Source organism: Enoplosus armatus, chromosome 14 (genome assembly GCF_043641665.1).
Source record: "Enoplosus armatus isolate fEnoArm2 chromosome 14, fEnoArm2.hap1, whole genome shotgun sequence".
NCBI classification, from domain to species: Eukaryota; Metazoa; Chordata; class Actinopteri; order Centrarchiformes; family Enoplosidae; genus Enoplosus; species Enoplosus armatus.
In genome coordinates this window covers 1,587,501-1,607,016 of record NC_092193.1, presented here as the reverse complement: position 1 = coordinate 1,607,016, position 19,516 = coordinate 1,587,501, and the positions used below count along the sequence as shown (strand labels likewise).

The following is a 19,516-nucleotide window of genomic DNA, read 5'->3' as shown; positions in this document are numbered from 1 at the left end:
ATCCAGCAAATGTTGGCATTTTTTTCTTTAAAAATGATGTAATGAAATTGTGAAATGACGAACATTTTATTTGACTAATCATTTCAGCACTAGCAGTAATATTATATTGAATCATTTGTAATATTCTTCATGAAGTTTGACAGTCTGTCTCTGTAATGTGGTCTCTGTCCATGGTGCTGAAATCTCTGCAGTCCACAACAGACCCTGAAGTTCTCAATGTTTCCCCTCAAATAACTTTTCAAGGTAAATGAAACACATTTTCCACAGTTTGACCGCATCAGGTTTATATATTGTCTTCTGTATGTGCTTGTTTTAGCTCCTTTTTGAAGCTACATGGACTTAAACTGCATGAAATACTCAGATGGAGTAATGTTTCATCAGATGGAAACTTCTGACAACACAAGGTTTTTATCTGACAGCCGCGATTTTCACCCACAGCTGCTGCTGTTGTTGTTTTTGTTGTTGTTGTTGTTGCTGCTGCTGCTGCTGCTGTTGTTTTCCGGTAAAAACAACAACATCAACATTCTGTAGAAGAGAGGGGAGGGAGGGGCGAGAGAGCACTACATGACTATCAAAACAGAGAGAGAGATATGGGAATTATACAGCCGTGCATTCTGGGAAACGGCCCTCCTGTCAGGCCTGTCTGGATGCCAGGACGAGGCCAAGGTTCACCACTGATCTGCCACCGAAACTGCTGATGTCGAACATCTCGTGTTTCCCTCGCTCACCCCCCACACATCTCTCTCTCTCTCTGCTTTCACACATGCTCGCTCTACCTGACTGTCAGCCTCCACTGCAGATCTGATTTCACTCTCTACAGGGTTGTTATGGTAACCAAAATTTTGGTACCACAGTGCTTCAGTCCTGTAACGGTAGCTTGAAGTTGATCCTTCTGCACCCTGAAATTCCCTCACGGTGTCACCTCCGCAAGAAGAGGAGAAATTCATGTGACAATTGGGTTTTTAACTGGCACTGTGATCAACGTCGACATGTTGAGTGCAATTATGCGGATATTTATACAGAAATGAAGACATTTACAGATAGTTGCTGTAGGTTTAATGTCCATATTCAAGTTGAAATCCATGTTCAGAGAGCCGAAGTGAAACTTCCAGGTTCTGTTCCACAAGAAAGTCACACTGACATTTGTAAACTACAAACCAGCTTTTAGAAAGTCACAAAGTGTTGCAGGTTAAACGTCACCAGCTTGCCAGAAGCTGAGTGGTGAGCTGGACCACGTGCAGGGTTTTTTAGACAGCAGAGATCACAGCCTCCAAGTGGGGAAAACAGCATTAGAGCGGAGCGTTGATGGACTTCATGGATAAGTAAAGAAAACATTGCTGCGCCGGTAAAACTTCATCGAAGCTGTAGTTTTTTGAATGTTAACAAGCAATTGTTGTCTAACTTTGACAAAATCATGAAGATTTCCACTTTTAAAAGTGCAGATACTAACTCATCTTCCCCAGAGACACGTTAAAGCATTTCTTCTTCAGAAAGACAGATGGAAGAAATGCTGAATGAGAGACTGCGTTGTGTTACAGAAGCTAGACAGGAAGTGATGATCCTAATCGACAAACATTACAGACTTTCTGAAAAACTGTCTAATTTAAATAGAGGTTTGGTGTGGTTCAAGGAGGGGGAGCTCAGTCATGTTCATGGTGGTCTTTCCGCCTGACTGGAGGTCTTCATCTCTGTGAACATTTGATTGTGTCTGATTGATTTTCCCTTCATCCTATTGTCATCTTGTTAGCGAGGTACGCCAACTGTATAACCTGCTGAGATACTGATCGGTACACAGTTCTTCACAAATCTCATCAGGTTATCAGTATCTAGTAGAAACTAGTGTAAACAATTGCCAACTGACCCTGCTGGCTAGTTAGCTTAGCACTAATAGAGACTCGCACTAAAGACAAGAGGGTTGACTGTCACTCTGACATGCATTTGGAAACAAAGCTACCTGATCAGACTGATCCAAAGCTGTCACACAGCTTCAGCCAGCTTTCTGTTTCCAGCCTGGTTGTTAAATATTGATCAGTTATTGGCGTGGAGCCTCTTCCTCAAAGGAGCTCCAGCCAGATGTGGTTGGGAGGAAATTTGTGATGCGGCTTGAGAGGCTCGAGGCTTGAGTGAGAGAACCTCCGGGTGACTATGATGAGGATGAGTCCTCCTGGCACAGAATATGTAGCTTTATATTGTGAAATCTGGGTCTGGGTCTGTTTCAGTTGTCTGTTTCTGGCTTTAATCAAGTGAATAAATACCTAAAACATTTAAGGTACTTCATCACATTGACGCAAAATTCATGTAAATCCAGTAAAGCCATAAATCAGTGGTGCTGCTCTTTTTTTCTCCTTCCTTCCTGCAATAGTGTAAACCAACCAGAGATATGAAAAGGAGAGCTACCTCTTCTATGCCGGTGGACATCGAGTCATCTGACGGTGAATTTCTCAATGATCTGATTCATTGTGACGTCTTTAAAATGCCAGAAAACAGTAAAAGATGTTCATTATAATAAGTTTACATATTCAAATTGCTCATTTTATCCAACCAACGGTCCAAAACCCAAAGATATTTGGTTTATTATCATCCAGGACTGTAAGAAAACCAGCAAATATTTACATTTGAGAAGCTGGAAGCAGTGCGTTTTTAGTCGTTATAGCTTAAAATGTGACCTAAAGGTTTAATCACATATCAAAATTGTCAACCAACTAACCATCTGAAGTTAGTCTCAGTTCTACTTGTTTCGGTTAAGGTGACACCTAAACATAATCTTGAGCAAAGCATCAATCAGTTGGTGCCACTCATAGCAATGTCTCCCCCATCTAGGACCAAAACGTCTACGATCTCGTCCCTCCTCTTCACAACACAACTTGTAAATGCAGCTACATTGAACCAACTCTAAAGGTTACGAGGCCCGACTGTCTCTGTCTGTAAGGACTGTCTCGTGTTATCGGTCGGACACCCCTCAGCCGACTGAGATTCTTCGAGTCAAGCTTGGGGACTTGAAAACCATCTGACAATCTGGTTCCAAGAGTGTCAGAGAAGGTCTGGAGGAACAGGGGGGCCGTCGGTTTTGACCTGATGAATCAAGTCAATCAAGGACTGATGAATGAGATGTCTTGAGAACCCTTTGTTGGGCCTGCATAAACAGGCTACAGGCTTTTACTTGAAACACATGTTTATTTTTGTATGAACTGATTGTCCTGTTGAGCAGTTCCAAGACAGGCTGGTGAAACCGCTTTTCAAACTTCTCGTGTTGACTTTGGTTCAAATAAAGCAGCCAGCTGCTGTCTGAATTCTCAGAGTTTTTACATGTTACATTTTACACTGGTTTTCTGGTATCCTGACAATACACCTCTTCATATATCTGTGTCTTTCTTCCTTCTTTATCTCCGTCCACCCATCTGTTCCTGCTCTTTAATCCCCGTCCCACTTGCCTCTCCTTCCTATACATGTGTCACGTTGAAGTGTTGCCTATGCATCATAATCTGTGGGTGAAGAGTGTGAGTAACGCTTCCCCTGCTGTCAACACAAACCGCTGAAGTGCCCTTGAGCAAGACACTTCACACCCAAAGAGCTCCAGTGAAGCTGAGCAGCGGTTTAAAGCTGCAGCCGATCTGTCGAGTCGACGTCTGCAACGGATTTATTGTGACAGCGTCCATGTTTTCTCCTTTTGTAGTTCTCTGCTTTTATATATAAATGATGTTAATTGTTAGAATTTTAAAGGATCACTTCAGTCAAATTATAAAATAAATACATTCGCATCTACTTCTAGAGATTTCTTAAGGTGCAGGTCGTTTCGTTTGATGAATCCAACAGAAACCTGCACTCGCGGCCGCAGGGACAGGCTGTAATCATTCCTCCTCTTCATGCTGGACATGAAGGAATCCCTTATATATTTGGCATAATCAATAACAGATTTCACATTTAGGCTTGTGATGTTTATGTACACAAGTATTCTTTTTTTTGGCATTTGGGTGAAATGACTCCTTAATCAATAATTCAGTGTTTCAGTGATGTCATAAATGTGTCTTTTAATCTGTCATATAGGTGCAGGAAATATCAGTTTACACACACACACACACACACACACACACACACAAAGCAGCAATGGAAGAATTCCACTAAGCGTGTGTTTTGATTCGTCACTTCCTGTACTGAGAAGATTTCACACCAAACACAACAGCAGGACTCCCATCTCCACTGAAGTGGGGGGGGGGGGGGGGGTCTCTGTGATGTTGACTGATAAAAAGCTGATTTTTTACATGTAATTTTGTGCAGCTCTGACACCAGCAGTCCATATGGAGCGGCCATATTGGAAGTTGCATATGTTGTGTTGCAGAGAAACGAGTGTGTGTCACGCGGCGAGCTGACGGATGAGTCAGTCCGATCAGAAAGTGATTTCCTCTCTCGTCTCTCAGTTAATGAACCGAGAAGAAACAACTAAAACTGTTGTGTCGGTCAGTAGGTGAGAAGAAGAGAATGTCTTTGCCCTGAGTTTAGACTCCGACAGGCGTTAAGCCATCTGTTAGACCGGGAAAACTAAGCCGACAACAGAGTAAAAAAGTCACTCCAAGATCAGAAATGGCTTTTTTTTCTGATTACTAAATGCTTCCTACCATGCTATGTATAAACCAAAGGGTTAATATTAAGTATTAGATTAGAAAAACAATTTTAAAAGCAGGCAACAGGAGAAGCTTGGTCACAGCGATACCTTAGGGGTAAGCTCTGCCTGACGAGACAAGCTTTAGGGAAAGAAAGTCCTCCTCAGCAGAGCGGCAAGGCAGTCAGCGAGTGGCGATACGAACAATGTGTGTCCACAGCAGCGTCTTCAGGTGGTTTTGCTAAATATCTCCGTCCACATTGGAACACCTGAACAACAGGAAAAAGGCTAAAGCTCTTCTCTGTCGTCCTCTCTTCAGTCTGCAAACAACAAACTGTGACAATCAACTCAAACCACAGCCAACAAGTGTTCAGACAGACAGCTGAGTCTTAATCCACCTGCTCTCTGTGATCAAACACCGAGACTTCATGCTGCCAAAGTCACCATTTACTTCTTCTCATGTTCGTGTTTCTGTGTCTGTCGTCAGACGACTGACTGACAGCTCAGAAATATTAGCGGTTATTTGTCCGGTGTACCAAATCTTTTACAGTCGCGGCATCGTCTGATCGAATCAACACTCATACAGGTAACTGACGACAGGTCTGTCACGTGTTCGGCTATATTCACTATATTATATTCACTATATTTAAAATGGAGGACCTCAAAGTGACAAAAGGCCGTTTTATCAACTTTCCTGTCCCACAGCTGCTGACTGCTCTGTTCTCCTGCTACAAACTTAAGTGCAAAGGCAGCGTTTTAGGACTGAACCCCCCTGGAGACGTCCTCCCGAGAGCTCTGAGGACTCAGTGGCCGCATGTTTTATGACTTTTGTTTGGCTTCTGCTCATAAAAGTGGTTCTGAAGTTCCTATGCAGAAAACTGCTGTGATCATTCTTCCAGTTTGATCATTTATGGTGTAAAACCTTTAAAGAAGATGCCAGAATTTGGACGATGCATCCATTCTTGAATTGCAAGATCACGGTTTCCTGAAGGGATGAAGAAGTGACGGTTTATGTTGTAACTTTACAGAACTTTCTGAGGAGGTTTCTGCCAAGACTTGGGCTGATGAAGTCCTTTGTAAGCTGGTGGTTTAGTGTCAGAAATACACGATCGGCCGAGAGTTGTTTATTCTCAGTTTCTGAAAAGGTTTTCACTCGAACACGGAGGTGAAAATATAACGTTTTTAATAAGAAGACAAGACATGAACAAATATTTGTGATACAGATCCCTTATGTTTGTGACTACGACGAAATGAACCAAACCGGCTGATTGTGAGGAGGGAAAGAAAGAAGACAGCAGCTAAATGTTTGTTCTTCATGACTCTAGATGATGAGTTTACAACTCTGGCAGCTACAAAACCACCGTTTGGGACAACAGTGAATTTTGAGAAGCTCAGAAAAACAAACAAACTCTCGACTGTCGTTTTGGCAACGGACAAATCACCGCCGTCGTCGGACAGGAGAGCTCAAATGTACCCAAACAGCTCTGCAGGTCGACAGTTACGAGATATACGACGAGAATATGAATTACTGCTTCATGGCACAACATCAACATCATCAGAGAGAGACAGCCAGACCGTCCAATCACCTCTCAGACCTCTGGAAACACACACAGAGCAGCCGTCATAATCAGGTAGAGGCTGAGACGATTAATTAGCTGCTGCTTCATTAAATCACAGCCTGACTGGAACCAGCTGGATTTAATCCTGACCAACAAACCATTACAGTAAACTGGACTGTCGATGAAGTGCGGCTGTGATTATGTGTTAGAACCAGTGAAATCTGCTTCATCTTGACTTTCACAGTTTCATTCATGCAACTTGAAAAGAACTACAGGCTGAAAGTCATGACGAGATATTCACAATCCAAAATACTGTATTGATCCCCGATCATATTATACAAACACCGACTCTGATGGGACTCGAACCCACAACCTTTGAATCACTTCTAAAGTGTTGGACTAGAAGTCCAATTAACCCTTAAACATAAAACATTAAGAAACAAACAGGTTTTGGTGATTTGTTTGAAGTCTGGGTTAAAACTGAGCTTTTTATTCATATATGTGACATAAAACTGTACTTTCAACAATATTTAGTCGACTATATATATTGACTTCTAGTCCCACAGACTCTGGATCGTAGCCTGGCTTAGCTAGTCCGGAGCCACTCAGTTCATTTTCAACGGGCGCAGACCAAAACGCTTCTGGGCGCAATTAGATGAACCTACAACCAATCAGAGCAGGAAGAAGAGAAAACATGCTGTCCAGTTAGTCAACACAACGCTCCACATCAGCGGCAGCCATCTTGGCTGTTTATGAAAATGCCTCATCGTGTCAACCCCGCCCAATATTAGATAAACGGTTGTGATTGGCCCGAAAATATGGGGGGGGGGGTATAACCCTGATGATGTCACTGTGATGTCATCAGGGTTCTTTTCTCAGACTTAACAAAAACTCCTCCAGAGCTGCAGAAGACATCATTCAACTGTTCATCTGTTTCCTTTTCACCAAAAGAACCACGAACACTGAGCAAACTACATGCACATATTTCAGCTCTACAACAATCGTGATACCTAAACTTCTAAAAAAGAACTTCATTTTTCAACCAAATTCTGCTCAGTTCTAATCGGAACTGTGTATTTATTACAGTCGGACACGACCACATCTGCACTCACTTTGGAGGATGAAGTGTGACCTGACCGAGCAACACTTGTTGTAATAAAGTTCAAATGAGCCAAATGTGCAAAACAACCAGCAGAGAAAGTTCAGCAGCGACTTTTCCTCTGAGCTGAGAGTTTGGTAGCCTCCTTCAACAGAAAATATCACACTGATCCCGCTTTCAGCCACCAGCCATCTGTTGGAGCTCTCCTTATGTAAGTTTGGTGGGTTCAAGTGGTTTGAACTTTTTTGGAAGCAGAAGCATCCACATGACAACGAACGTGTCATTTCCCAGGATCCAAACTCAATTCAGACTAAAGTAAAGTGACATTTGCAGGAAACAGGAGCTGAGACTGTGAGGTGGTGTAACCGAGGAGCCACAGTGACGTAGCTATTCATTTCCAGCAGCAGTATTAGGTTACCACCTCACTACTGTTTCAGCTGAGTAAGCTGTTATTAATCACCGCGCACAAGTTGTAAAAACGCTGTTTCATGTACTCACACGAACGCGTGGTAGAGCAGCGCCCATCCTCTCGGCCTCTCCAGCGCGTCGTAGAGCAGGTTCTGGATCCTCCTCTTGCGGATGTTATTCCTCTTGGCCGGCCGGGTGTAGTTCAGGGGGGTCTTGGCCAGCAGCCCGATGCCGATGCCCTGAGAGCCCCGCTTGAAGTCATCCCGGCCCGAAGCCACCAACAGCAGGGCGCCATCCTTGTCCGCTCCCCCGGTGCCTTGGTCCAATATGTCCCCGGGAGGAGCGCCGGAGGTCTTCTTGTGCTCCTCCGAGCCGCTAGCGACGGTCCTGGACCGGAGCCCCATGGTCAGTGCTGGATGCCCGGTGTGGGCAGCATGCCATGATCCGGGCGCTCGATCCGGAGACACCCCTCCTCAGCCGCGGGTCATTTAAGGATGTGGTCCCCGGCGCGAAGGGAGGTGCTCAGCAGTCTGACTGGAAAATAGAGAAAAGAAAGAGGGATGGAGAGCGAGAGAGAGAGAGAGAGAGAGAGAGAGAGAGAGAGAGAGCGTTACATCCTTTATTCAGGGAAAGCATCGGCATCTGGAACATCTTTGTGCGCAGTGAGCAGAAACCCGACAAGAAATGTAGAAGATTTGTGCGTAAAAATCACAAGAAAAAAACACACGCCCTTATGACAAATCACTGTGGGAATATTACAGCGATACAATACAGCAGGTGAGATCAACACAAAGTCGGATAAACTCACTACAGCGCGCCACGTCGCGTTCCGAGTCCCGTATCAAAGGAATATTAGAGATTTTACGCGACACGAGGCGATAAAACACCAGATTCCCGGCGATGCTGAAGCCTGTCAATCAATTTAACATCCAAAGGGGCATCACGCAACAATTGCCCACTTGCCAAACATGCCTCTCCTCTCCAATAACCCCCCCCCCCCCCCCACCACACACACACACACACACACACGCGCACTGGAGAGACAAAGACCTGGCTTTGCGCTGCATCCACTCACACACACACACACCACATAAAAGACACCTATGGGAGGAAACCCGCTGAAGACAAACACAGCTCCGGGCAGCCGCACCGAGCCCTACCAGCAGCGGTTCCCGTGCATGGCTCGTGTCTCCGGGGCTTCCAGCCTCCATCCACCTGCAGAGGGAGCGGTGCTAAGGCGGCGGCGACGGCAGCGGAGGAGGAGGAGGAGGAGGAGGAGGAGGGTGCTGACGGAGGATGGAGAGCAGAGATGCTGCGTGAAGGATGTCGATAATAAAACTGAAACGGAGCAGAAACAGGAGAGAGAGGGAGAGGAGCAGGCGTTCACCGGCAGCAACGCAGACGCGACGTGCGCGCACTCTCTCTCTCTCACACACACACACACACACACACACGCACACACACACACACGCTGGGACGTGTGCACGCACAAGAAGACGCTGCACACCTTGATGTATTCAGGAGGAAAACATGCATGTACACACTGATAGATACAGACGCGTGCACGAGTACTTAATATGCACAGTCATGCACGCACACGCACACACACATACACACATACACACACACACACACACACACACACGCACGCACACACACACACACACACACACACACACACACACACACACACACACACACACACACACACACACTGTGAAAACACTCCATTCAGTTCATCAAGTACTAAAGTATGAAGTAGAAGGTATTTGTATGCGGATGGGGCCCCTGTCGGTGTCAGTGACATCACCGGATCACTATGATTCACGCGTTCACGTGGAAGCGGTACTTAACGTTGGACCTGGAGGAGGTGACGCTGATAAAAACTACCTGTTGGGTTTAATCTGTGTTATGTGAACTTTAGGTGGAGTGGAAAATGTAATACTCAGGGTGAGTACCTCAAAACTGTACCTGAATTAATGTACTTACACTTTCCACCACGTGACTTGTGCAAAAAGTCGTGATAATGTTACTGACACCAAAACTGACATTAAGTCTTTTTTATAATGAAGTAACTTCAGTTACGCTTATCACACAAATATCACCCAGAAACCTGTAAGTATTATCCAGCTGCCAGAAGTAGAATATATATTTATATCAGGGGAGATTAAAAAGACACGCTGAACATCATCTGATTAAAACATACCAACAGCAGCACTTAGCGGCCTCTAGAGGCTGAAGTATTCATTACAGCCACTGTATGGAAGAATTAGACTGAACGAAACCGCCTGATGCTGCTTTCTATACAAGCCTGAGCAGAAGTGGAGCTAAAAACTCCTGCAGGTGGCGCTAAAGGGAACATTATAGGGTCATCAAAAGCTAAAGGGTTCATCCTCTGAGGAGCAGGATACATATATATATATATGTGTATTGCTGCCTCAGATTCCTTGATGGCCTCCAGCTCCACACCCAACGCTGCACTGCAACACTGAAAGACACCACAGCTTGAAAAGAATGATGTTGATTCTAAATGTGGTCACAGCCATGCAGCACTGCCGTCTGTATGGACACAGTGACTGTGTGACACAGCTGCTGACTGTCAGTTTGAGGTTTTTGCATTTAAAAAAACAACATTAGCTGGTTGTTCTTTGCTGAGAAACAGCAGCGTCTCTGAAGCTCTGAAATGCCACAGCAACAACGTGGACTCGCCTCACGTGAACCCAGAGAGTCAGCGGCTGCAGAGACCTCTGAATGCGCATGTGGCGGCCTGACCAACGGCCGACACCTCACAGGGTCAGTACTTTACTTCTCAGTTCAGTATAATAATCACTAAACACAGTGTTTGGTTAAGCACGTTTATCTTTATTGTTGTTTACAGTATGACATCATGTTTCCACGCTGAGTGCAGTCGACGGTCAGGTTTATCAGAGTGCTTTGAAATGTGTTAACATGGTTTACCTGGTTTTCTCTTTGTTTCTCCACATGCTGCTGCTGCTGAGTCATCTGTCCAAAAGATGAGCTGAAGGGTGAGGCAGCCTTTTATGCTAAACAGGAAGTGGAAGAGGCCAACTTCCTGTGCTGGGCAGGGGAGCCCTGGACTACACATTCTCAGAGACTGGCAGCATGTGGATATTTCTTTTGGGTTTTGTTGGTATTACTATTTTCAGAATTTATAGTTACTGTTAGTTTTATTGGTATTTAGCCATTATTGGTTGTTGGGTTTATTTTGGGTCTTTTTAATTGTATGGAGTTATGTTACCCCCCCCCCCCCCCTCCCCTTGTGTTTGTGTAGGCTAGCCTATGGGTATATATACCACTCTTTTGGTGTCATTTGTTGGTTCAGGTTTGTTCAGTTCAGACTTATGTTGTGTTATTGGTTTGTTGACCTCAGTCTAGTTAAAGGGCCCAGACTTAGTAGTATTAGTATTAGTAGTAGTAGTATTAGTAGTATTATTATTATCCTTGTGTCCCTGACAGTGAACAGTGAAAACGTGGATCTAAAATATGTTGACAGTATTTGAAATTGTACTTTTCATTTATTTTAGGAAACTTCTGGATATTAAAGTGTGTGTACTATTAAAGTATAGTTGCCTTATTTATAACAAATCTCATTAAAAGAACTAAACCAACAGCGTGTTTGTGCGTCTCTAAATACTGTCTGACTTCCTGTTTGTAGCCCTCAACTCTAAGCCCATTGGTTCCCACTGAAGACATAAATCTTTAATAAAGAAACTCACAAATTAGTCATCAGCTGGTCACTGCGGTTTTTAGCAAACGTTACTCAAACAGGAGGAAATGGTGCATTATAGAAGGCGTACGAGGATCTTAAAAGGCTCCGTTCAAGAAAACGAAACTGTACGAAACTCAAAAGAAACATCGTCCCGTCACCACAGCAACCTTCAAACACGACGATCGACATGATGTGAAGCCTCTCTGTGTCAGATACACACACACACACACATAAACACACACAAAATACTTTTTATTCATACTTTTTTTCCCAACAATTACAATGTGAGTGCTTTCCAGGAAATAAAATCCTCTATTTGACCACAGAACACACACACACACACACACACACACACACACACACACACACACACACACACACAGCCTAACAGGATTTGCCCTGAAGAGCAGAACAGAGCAATCTTAAAATAGATTGATTGCTTGTCTCGTGGCCTTTAGTATTTCTACTTAATCGTTGGCGGTCGGAGGATTTGACTAATTATCTGGATGAAAAACGGCAGAAGGAGTCTGTAATTGAAAAAGCAATAATTTGACTCCAGCTGTCTGCTGCTGTGCAGGCCCGTCCTGTCAGAGCTGCTTGTTAAGATGTTCTGATAAAATGGATGTTTCTGCTCAAAGTTCTTTTTCTTTTTTAGCTTCCAGCACTTTTCTTCTTTTCTTTTTTTTGTTTTCTGTTGTTTAGGGCATCATTTCTGACCTGTTTACCTTCTGTATTTGGAAAACAAACATCAGATCCGGCTTCACCACACTTAAATGACAAAACGTCGCCTAATATGACAGTTTGGTTTAAGTTTAAGCAACTAAAAACTAAGTAGAAGCATTCAAAACACTGAAGTAAAAGTATGTAAGTATCATCAGCAGAAAGTACCTAAAGTATGACAGTAGACGTGTTCATGCAGCAGTAAAATGTTCCCTGTCAGTGTTTCTGTTCTCTCTGATGTTTCAGAGCTCATGTGAAGTACTTTATATACTGTTGGGTACTTTCATCTCCAGCGACGCATCATATTCTATAAGATCAGCATGTGCTGTCCTGTGAGAACCACGTATCTCTACTAGTCCACTTGTCCTGGTTTCAGCTTTGTGACGATGTGTTTTCCAGCTGATCCGAGGAGGCTTTAAATACTTTATTTAGCTGAAGGAGGAGGAGGAGGATGTTCTCAACACATGAAGGAACTCTTCATCACGAACATCTGGAGATACATGGTTTTCACTGGACAGGAAGGGGATGAAAGTAACTAAAGCTGTCAGACGAATGTCGTGCAGTAAAACGTCCAATAGCTCTGAGATGAGGTGGAGTAGAAGTATGAAGTGGCATTAAACGCAACACTAAGGGTGAAGTACAAGTACCTTGAATACGTACTTAAGTACAGTACTTGAGTAAATATACTTAGTTAAATCCCCCACCATAGAGAACTGAAAGCAACAGGAACTTATTTAGACTGCTGAGCTGCACTGAGTCACGGAGGTGCTTTAAGTCAAGTCATCAGTTTTACACAAGCACCATCCTCCGGGTCTGAAAAGTGAAGCCAACGCTGAAGTGCCTTAAACCTGCAATAGCCAGCAGGGGGCGACTCCACCGGTTGCAAAAAGAAGTCCGATTGAATAGAAGTCTATGAGAAAATGACCCGACTTCTCACTTGATTTACGACCTCAGCAAACATTTTCATGAGTTTATAGTCTCAGGGTTTCAGTTTCAAGTCTTCTTCAATACAGCATGATGTTCATTTAGTAAATTATGGTCCCATGCAGAGTCAAATAGACGATAAAGCAGGGTCTGCTTCAGGGCGGGGCTACCTTGTCACTTCTGGTTCCAAACTGGAGGCCTCAAAGCAGTAGTGCACAAACCAGTGGGTGACGTCACGGTGGCTACGCCTACTTCTTTTATAGTCTATGGTTCTGCAAGTTATTACAGTTCATCCTGAGGGGACCACGAAGGTCTGAACCACATTTCATCACAGTCCATCAAATGCTCGTTTGTTAGCTGTTAGCTTTCCAGCTTAACTGTTCTTCTTCTGGTGTTTCTGTTCAGGGGCATTACCGCCTCCTTCTGGACTGGAATCAATCCGACCCTGATTTGCTCTCTAACTGTTCTAACTGGTCTCAGTCCAGCCTCCCTGACACACAGTGACAGCGTGAGGTATTCGGGCAGGAGGAGATTGATGGAGCTCGGCAGAACACTTCAAAGCGCTCTGTGTGTCGATATGTGGGCGTAAAGTGATTGGTGATGGACGAGGCTCCGATCAATACCCGTGTCCGTGGATGGAACCAGATTCATCATCCATGTAATTTTACTGGCTGGGAGGAATTCGCCGTCCCCAAGCAGAGAGCATCCGGACACGTGCTGCTGCTGAGACCGGCCTGTAACACCTCGGTCACGGGTTCAACTCCCACAGCGGGAACGTCCTGCTGAGCTTAGCGCTGCTCTCCTGCAGGTCGTGTGTTTTGACTTCACAGTTCTTCTTTTCTGATGATGATTCAAACGTGTTGATGATTGCACAGTTGGCTGTGTGAGGTACACAAAGCGCAGTGCATGGCCAATATAGCACCATATACATGAAATTAGCATTTCATTACTTTGGACAGACTTTGACTGATGAGAGGTGTCCAGTGTTTGTATTATTTAGCAGTATTGAACACAGCATAACTGAATGAAGCCCAAAACCCAAATGTTTTGTAGCAGCTGTGGCAGTGGAGTGAGAACTACAGCGTCCTGTTGCTGTTTCTACTGAGGTGGAACAGCCAAAGTAAATTCAGATTGTTTTAACGACAGACTCCTGAGAACAAGGTCACGGGTGTTACAGAAAAACAATCTCTCTTCTCTTCGTTTGTCACTTCTGATGATGAAAACAAACGACCCTCTGCTCAGGAGGCTGCGTCTCAGCTCGTTTGACGTCCAATCGAGGCGTCGTTGGTTTTTGGCCAATTTACACCTGCAGCTTCTCACACAGACGGTAAATCATGTCATGAGGCCAGCTTCCAGCAAAGCTGCGTCATTACACAGAAATACTACTTCAGCAGTAGAAGTAAGAATGTGTGTTTGTTTAAGCTTTCATTTAATTTCAGTGTCTCCTTTTAATTTTGCCAGGAATCAGCTTAGCTGAGCTCAGATCCAAGTTTTAGAGCTCCAGGTTAAAGGACACAGAACGAGGCATTTATAAACTGGTAAAGTATTAAGACAAAACATTGCATCAGAATGTAGGAATGTGTGTCTATAAATGATGAGGACCACAGACCAACAACAACAGAAGTTGTTTGCCTCCGACGATGAAGAGTTTTGGTTTAGTTTAGACAACTAAACTACGTGGTTAAGCTTAAATAAACCCACCGGTGGCCATTGGTAAGAGACGGGATGTGAACCGTGGTCTTTTTTACACCCAGACCTCCTAAATGTGTCCAGACAGAAGGCCTTATTTGGGTTAGAGCTCAGCACAAATCACTGAACTTTGGGATACAAGGGGATACACAAGTTTTTCTCTTATCATTATTATTATTATTAGAGAAATTATGTTATTTTATTACATTTTATTTTGGTATTATTTTAAGTGTCTGATTTTATTTGGCTCATCGCCTCCTGAAATGTTTTAATCCACCTTAAACCACATAAAGCACTTTGTAACTTTGTTTTGAAAAGTTCTGTATAAATAAACTTAACATAAAGGCAGACAGACAGACAGGCAGACAGACAGGCAGACAGACAGACAGAGTGACTTGTGCAGTAGTAGGGTCTTCAGCTGGTGAATAATTGAAGGCCTCTCAGGCGCCGTGTTATATCTGCATGATGTGTCCGACTCTTCGGCCCACATGTTCACAGAGGGGGGGGGGGGGGGGGGGGGTGGCGATGGCAGAGCAGGTACAGACAGCTACGACGAAAAGGAGAACAACAAGGTTTTGCTGAGCACAGGTTTTCACTCAGCCCCCCTTCTGCTTCACCTTCACACAGTTATTCATAATCACAGCTGGGAGCTTCCCAGTTCAACCAGCTGTCTGATGGCGATGGTTACTGGGAGGATCACCGGAGCAAATGTCTTCTAAAATGACAAATCACAAAAATATTCTATAAAATGAGAATATTAGTACTGCAGTTCACAAATAAGATTAAACAATACCATATTATAACACCAGAGGTTGTGATAATAACAAAAAGTGCCAAAATATAAAAGGCACTGTGAATATATTAAGGCTGTTTTTTTACTATCAAAGAATATTACAGGATTTATATATTTTAGGACATTAGGACAATCAGCTGGACTGTAATTTAGTTGTTAGTTGAGCAGAAAACAACGACACAGATTTTCTTTGATTTCTGACAAAACCCCGGCGGCTCTCAGACCTTCGAGGAAAAGAGATTCAGTTTCAACAAGACGAGCAGAAAAAAGAATCCCAGACATCAGCACTTTATTTTATAGTGAAAGCGTCTTCAGACCGGTTCCTGTTACACGACGGCAACTAAGCACTTTCCCCGAGACGAGTCCTAAAAAACAGGATTCTAACCACGAGACCAAAGACACCACCACTGCTGTTGAGGGAGAAAAAGTCAAAAGCCTCCTTTAACAGCACCAGCCCAGCAGACAGCAGACATTTAGCAGCTGAAGAGACAGACATCCCCCTCAGGAGTGGGAGGAGACCAAACTGGAGCTAAGAGGAAGTCACAGCTTCACCGTTATGCACAATGTAAACGTTATTTCTCCGATGGTTTGATGGTTTGAGGAGTTTGTTGAGGGCAACAGAACATCACCAGTTCATTCTTTCTCATGTGTGGACGGTAGGAAAGGCTTTGAGACTCCACCAGGTTTACTGGCAGCAGTAATCACAGTCAGACACAACAAAGACTTTACTACATCTACTACTGCGGTTGGATGAAAGGTGAAGGTATCATTGTGTCGGTTAACCTTCATGAGGCGAACACGTGAGGCCGTTCTGTGATTCGGCCTCTGGAGACGCTCGCTGACTTAAAGCCGCCATGAATCAAGCCGCTTGGGTCTCCAGCCGCATGAAAAATGACTCCAGCTGTCGGCTCCCGGAGGATCGAGCTGCTGCTGAACTGACACTCACAGTTCACCAGATACAACGATTCAGCATAAATGCTAAAATAAACATATCAATCTCACGGATCGGCATAAATCACCTCTGACCTCTCTGAGCGGAGGCAGGTACCCAACGTACCGCAACGTCTGGTGGAGTGTTTCATGCTCTGCCACCAGGGACAAACCCTGAGGCCTGCCAGTGTTACGATGATGAAACCAGGAAATATACAGCACCCACAAGGTGTCGATGTGGCCGTCACGAGCTGCTGCCTGCGTCTTTCTGGGTCAATCGGAACCCAGAAATCTCTCCGATATCAGAAACCTTTGATACCAAATTCATTTGCAAAAGCTGCAGATGAAATTTTACTTTGATAATGATGTTTTCATCCACATGTTGTGCAAATGCATGCACCTTTGGGGCAGCTGCAGCATTGATTATTGATTTTCTGAACAGCTTTAGTCACACAGAAGAAGAGGTGTAAAGCACTCAGCTGCGAGGGGTCACGTGAAAAGGTCGCTCAGCAAGCAGCTTTCAGGATGCATCCAGTGCATTTGGATTTTCTTTTACTTCGCTGTGGTTTGAAGAGATTGATTGATCGTTCTAATTTAAAATGTATATTTGTGACTGGCGGGCTGCTGGTTTTGATGAGCAGGGTCTCAAATCTGAACACACAGACAAGATACGCATATTTTTAGATTCCGTATGACTTTAGATGTCTTTCAGATGTCCATCACGAAGTCCATAAATCCACTTAGAAATCAGAAAAAGGACGCTCCTTATGACTCCAGACTTGCCTGAGAATACTCACATTTTGAAGTTTTCTTCAGTACCACAGTTAATCAGTGACAGTTGTCTGTAAACCCACGGCTACACTGCAAACAGGAACTGCTGATAGTTAATTCAGAATACTTTTAATGGCCCCAATTTGCCAAAATGTAAACAAATATGGGCTAAAATGAAACTGAGTCGTAGCCCACAGTGTAACTAACTGAATCCATGGCAACATTATACTTCCTGTTTACATCCCCCAAAGCATTGCAGGAACTGTAGTTCTAAAATTTAGAGCATGACTATCTGCCAAAGTAAGACAAAGAGGGGGGGCAACAGTGTCAGTGCTATAGAGCATTTATGAACACAACTGTTAATAAAAGAATGTGTGATATATTTTGAGTTTTGAAGCCTTTACTATGACCAGAAGACACTCTTGGAATTTATTAGCAACTCAATGGACACTTCTCAGTCACAAAATGACAAAGTTGTGCGTTTAGAAAGATGATGGTGGCTGCTGAGAGGAGGCCTTTTCATCAACCGATCACTTAGATCCACAAGGTTTTCTGCACATTTTTCCAACAGGAAGTGTTTCAGAAAACACTTCCTCTTTCTGCTCCCCTGTACTTTTGATGTTCACAGTAGTAAAATGCTTCTAACTGGTTCTTTCTTTCCACGAGGCTGCAGAGCGAGCCGCCCATCACTGCTCTGCATCTGTCCTTGGCTGCAGCACAGGACAGAGATACAGAGAGAGATGGGGAGGGGGGGTGGGGGGTTTCTCTGAGGAGAACGGTTAAATAATTTATCCCAGAGAGGAAAGGAGGGAGAGAGGGAAGATCGAGAGTCCAGAGAAAAAGGAAGGACCACTCAGGAAACAGGAATCTTTGGATTTCCTTCCCATGAACCCTCGAAGTGTCCCTTTGATTGTGTGTCATACTGCGGAGTGAGAATCAAACATTCAATCTGAATCTTCATCCCCAGCAGGGATCCAATCTTCTCAACATAATTTCTTTGCTCTGCGTGCAGCCGTGCCGCATCCTCGGAGGACGTAACCCTGCAGAGTGACGGCGTGGCGTTAATTAAGCCGAGCCGCAGCTACCTCAGATTTAAAGCCGGCAGGACTCGCAGGTTTTACTGTTCGGCACAACACATGCTGACATTGACACCGGGCCACGGAAGCTCGGAAACCTCCCATCAGCCCCCGGGGCAGAGCCACATATACGGGAATCGCAGAGCATTCGTCCATTCATCACACAGACAGTTCTGCTAGAGGTCAGAGGTCACATAAACAAGTGAGCGAATGAATCCTTCTAATATATGTTTGAACAAACCAGTCAGATGGTTAAAAGGTTTTTACATTTTTACAGCCTACACTGCAAAATCTCATAATCTACTGAACTAAATCAGCTCATCTTTTATCCTTAACTCAGTGTTATTGGACATATTTGCTGGTTTCTTGTCAGGTTAACTTTAATAGTCTAGTTATTAATATTAAATTAATTAAATGTCCTGCTGATGAAGTTTTTTTGAAATACTTCCCAGAAATATGTATTTGTCTAAAACTTAGTGATGGGAATTACGGCTCTCTGAAGGGAGCCGGATCTTATGGCTCCGTTCCTTTCCACTAAAACATTATGGAACCAGTTCCATCGCCGGGCCACCATGAAGCAACGAGAATAGTCAGCAAGTTTTAAAGAAATCAGCAGTTCAGTCTTCTTGTCTAAATCAAACGATCCATCAGCCGTAAACCAAACTAAAACAAAAATGTCCACAGCATTAAAAGTGCATGTGTGAACAATTACAGTGAAGGAGAAGGAATCTACGAGCTCCTGTTTTATTTGCTCTGGCAGAGCTTCAGCCTGATTCAGGTCGGACCAATCACAACTGTTTATCTACTATGGGGCGGGTTTAAGTGCCGGTGAGGCACTTTTGTAACCAACCAAGATGGCTGTCGCTGATCGCGTCAGTATTGAAGGAGCTGGACGGCAGTTCTGCCAAACGTCTGTGTTTTTATGTTGAACTAGAAGCCATGTGAATTGGATGTTGGAACTAGCTACTAGCTGTTAGGCTAGGTAGCGAAGCATTTTGGTGTGCGCCCGTTGATAGCGCCCCCTGGAAATCGAAAATGAACTGAGAGGTTCCAGATGAATTTGTATTTGCAGACTGCACATCGGTCTGGCGATGCCAGGCTAGGTAGCTCTATCAAAGCGAGCGTACCAGACAGATCAGGTAAGTTCGGTCAAACAGAGGACTTATTTACTGCCTGTCTGGTCATGTGACTGCTGACATGCTGGCTTTGTGCTGTGTTGT

General features: G+C 44.1%; 1 protein-coding gene across 2 annotated transcripts in view; it reads right to left on the bottom strand.

The window, feature by feature from the left end:
* Positions 1–8,067, bottom strand: part of kcnq3 (potassium voltage-gated channel, KQT-like subfamily, member 3) — an 80,494-nt gene extending 72,427 nt beyond the window's left edge. For both annotated transcript variants that reach the window (XM_070918434.1, XM_070918435.1), the window contains exon 1: positions 7,754–8,067. In XM_070918434.1, the coding sequence (XP_070774535.1) occupies positions 7,754–8,067 (314 nt within the window). The remainder of the gene's footprint in view (positions 1–7,753) is intronic.
* Between the last annotated feature and the right edge of the window lie 11,449 nt (positions 8,068–19,516).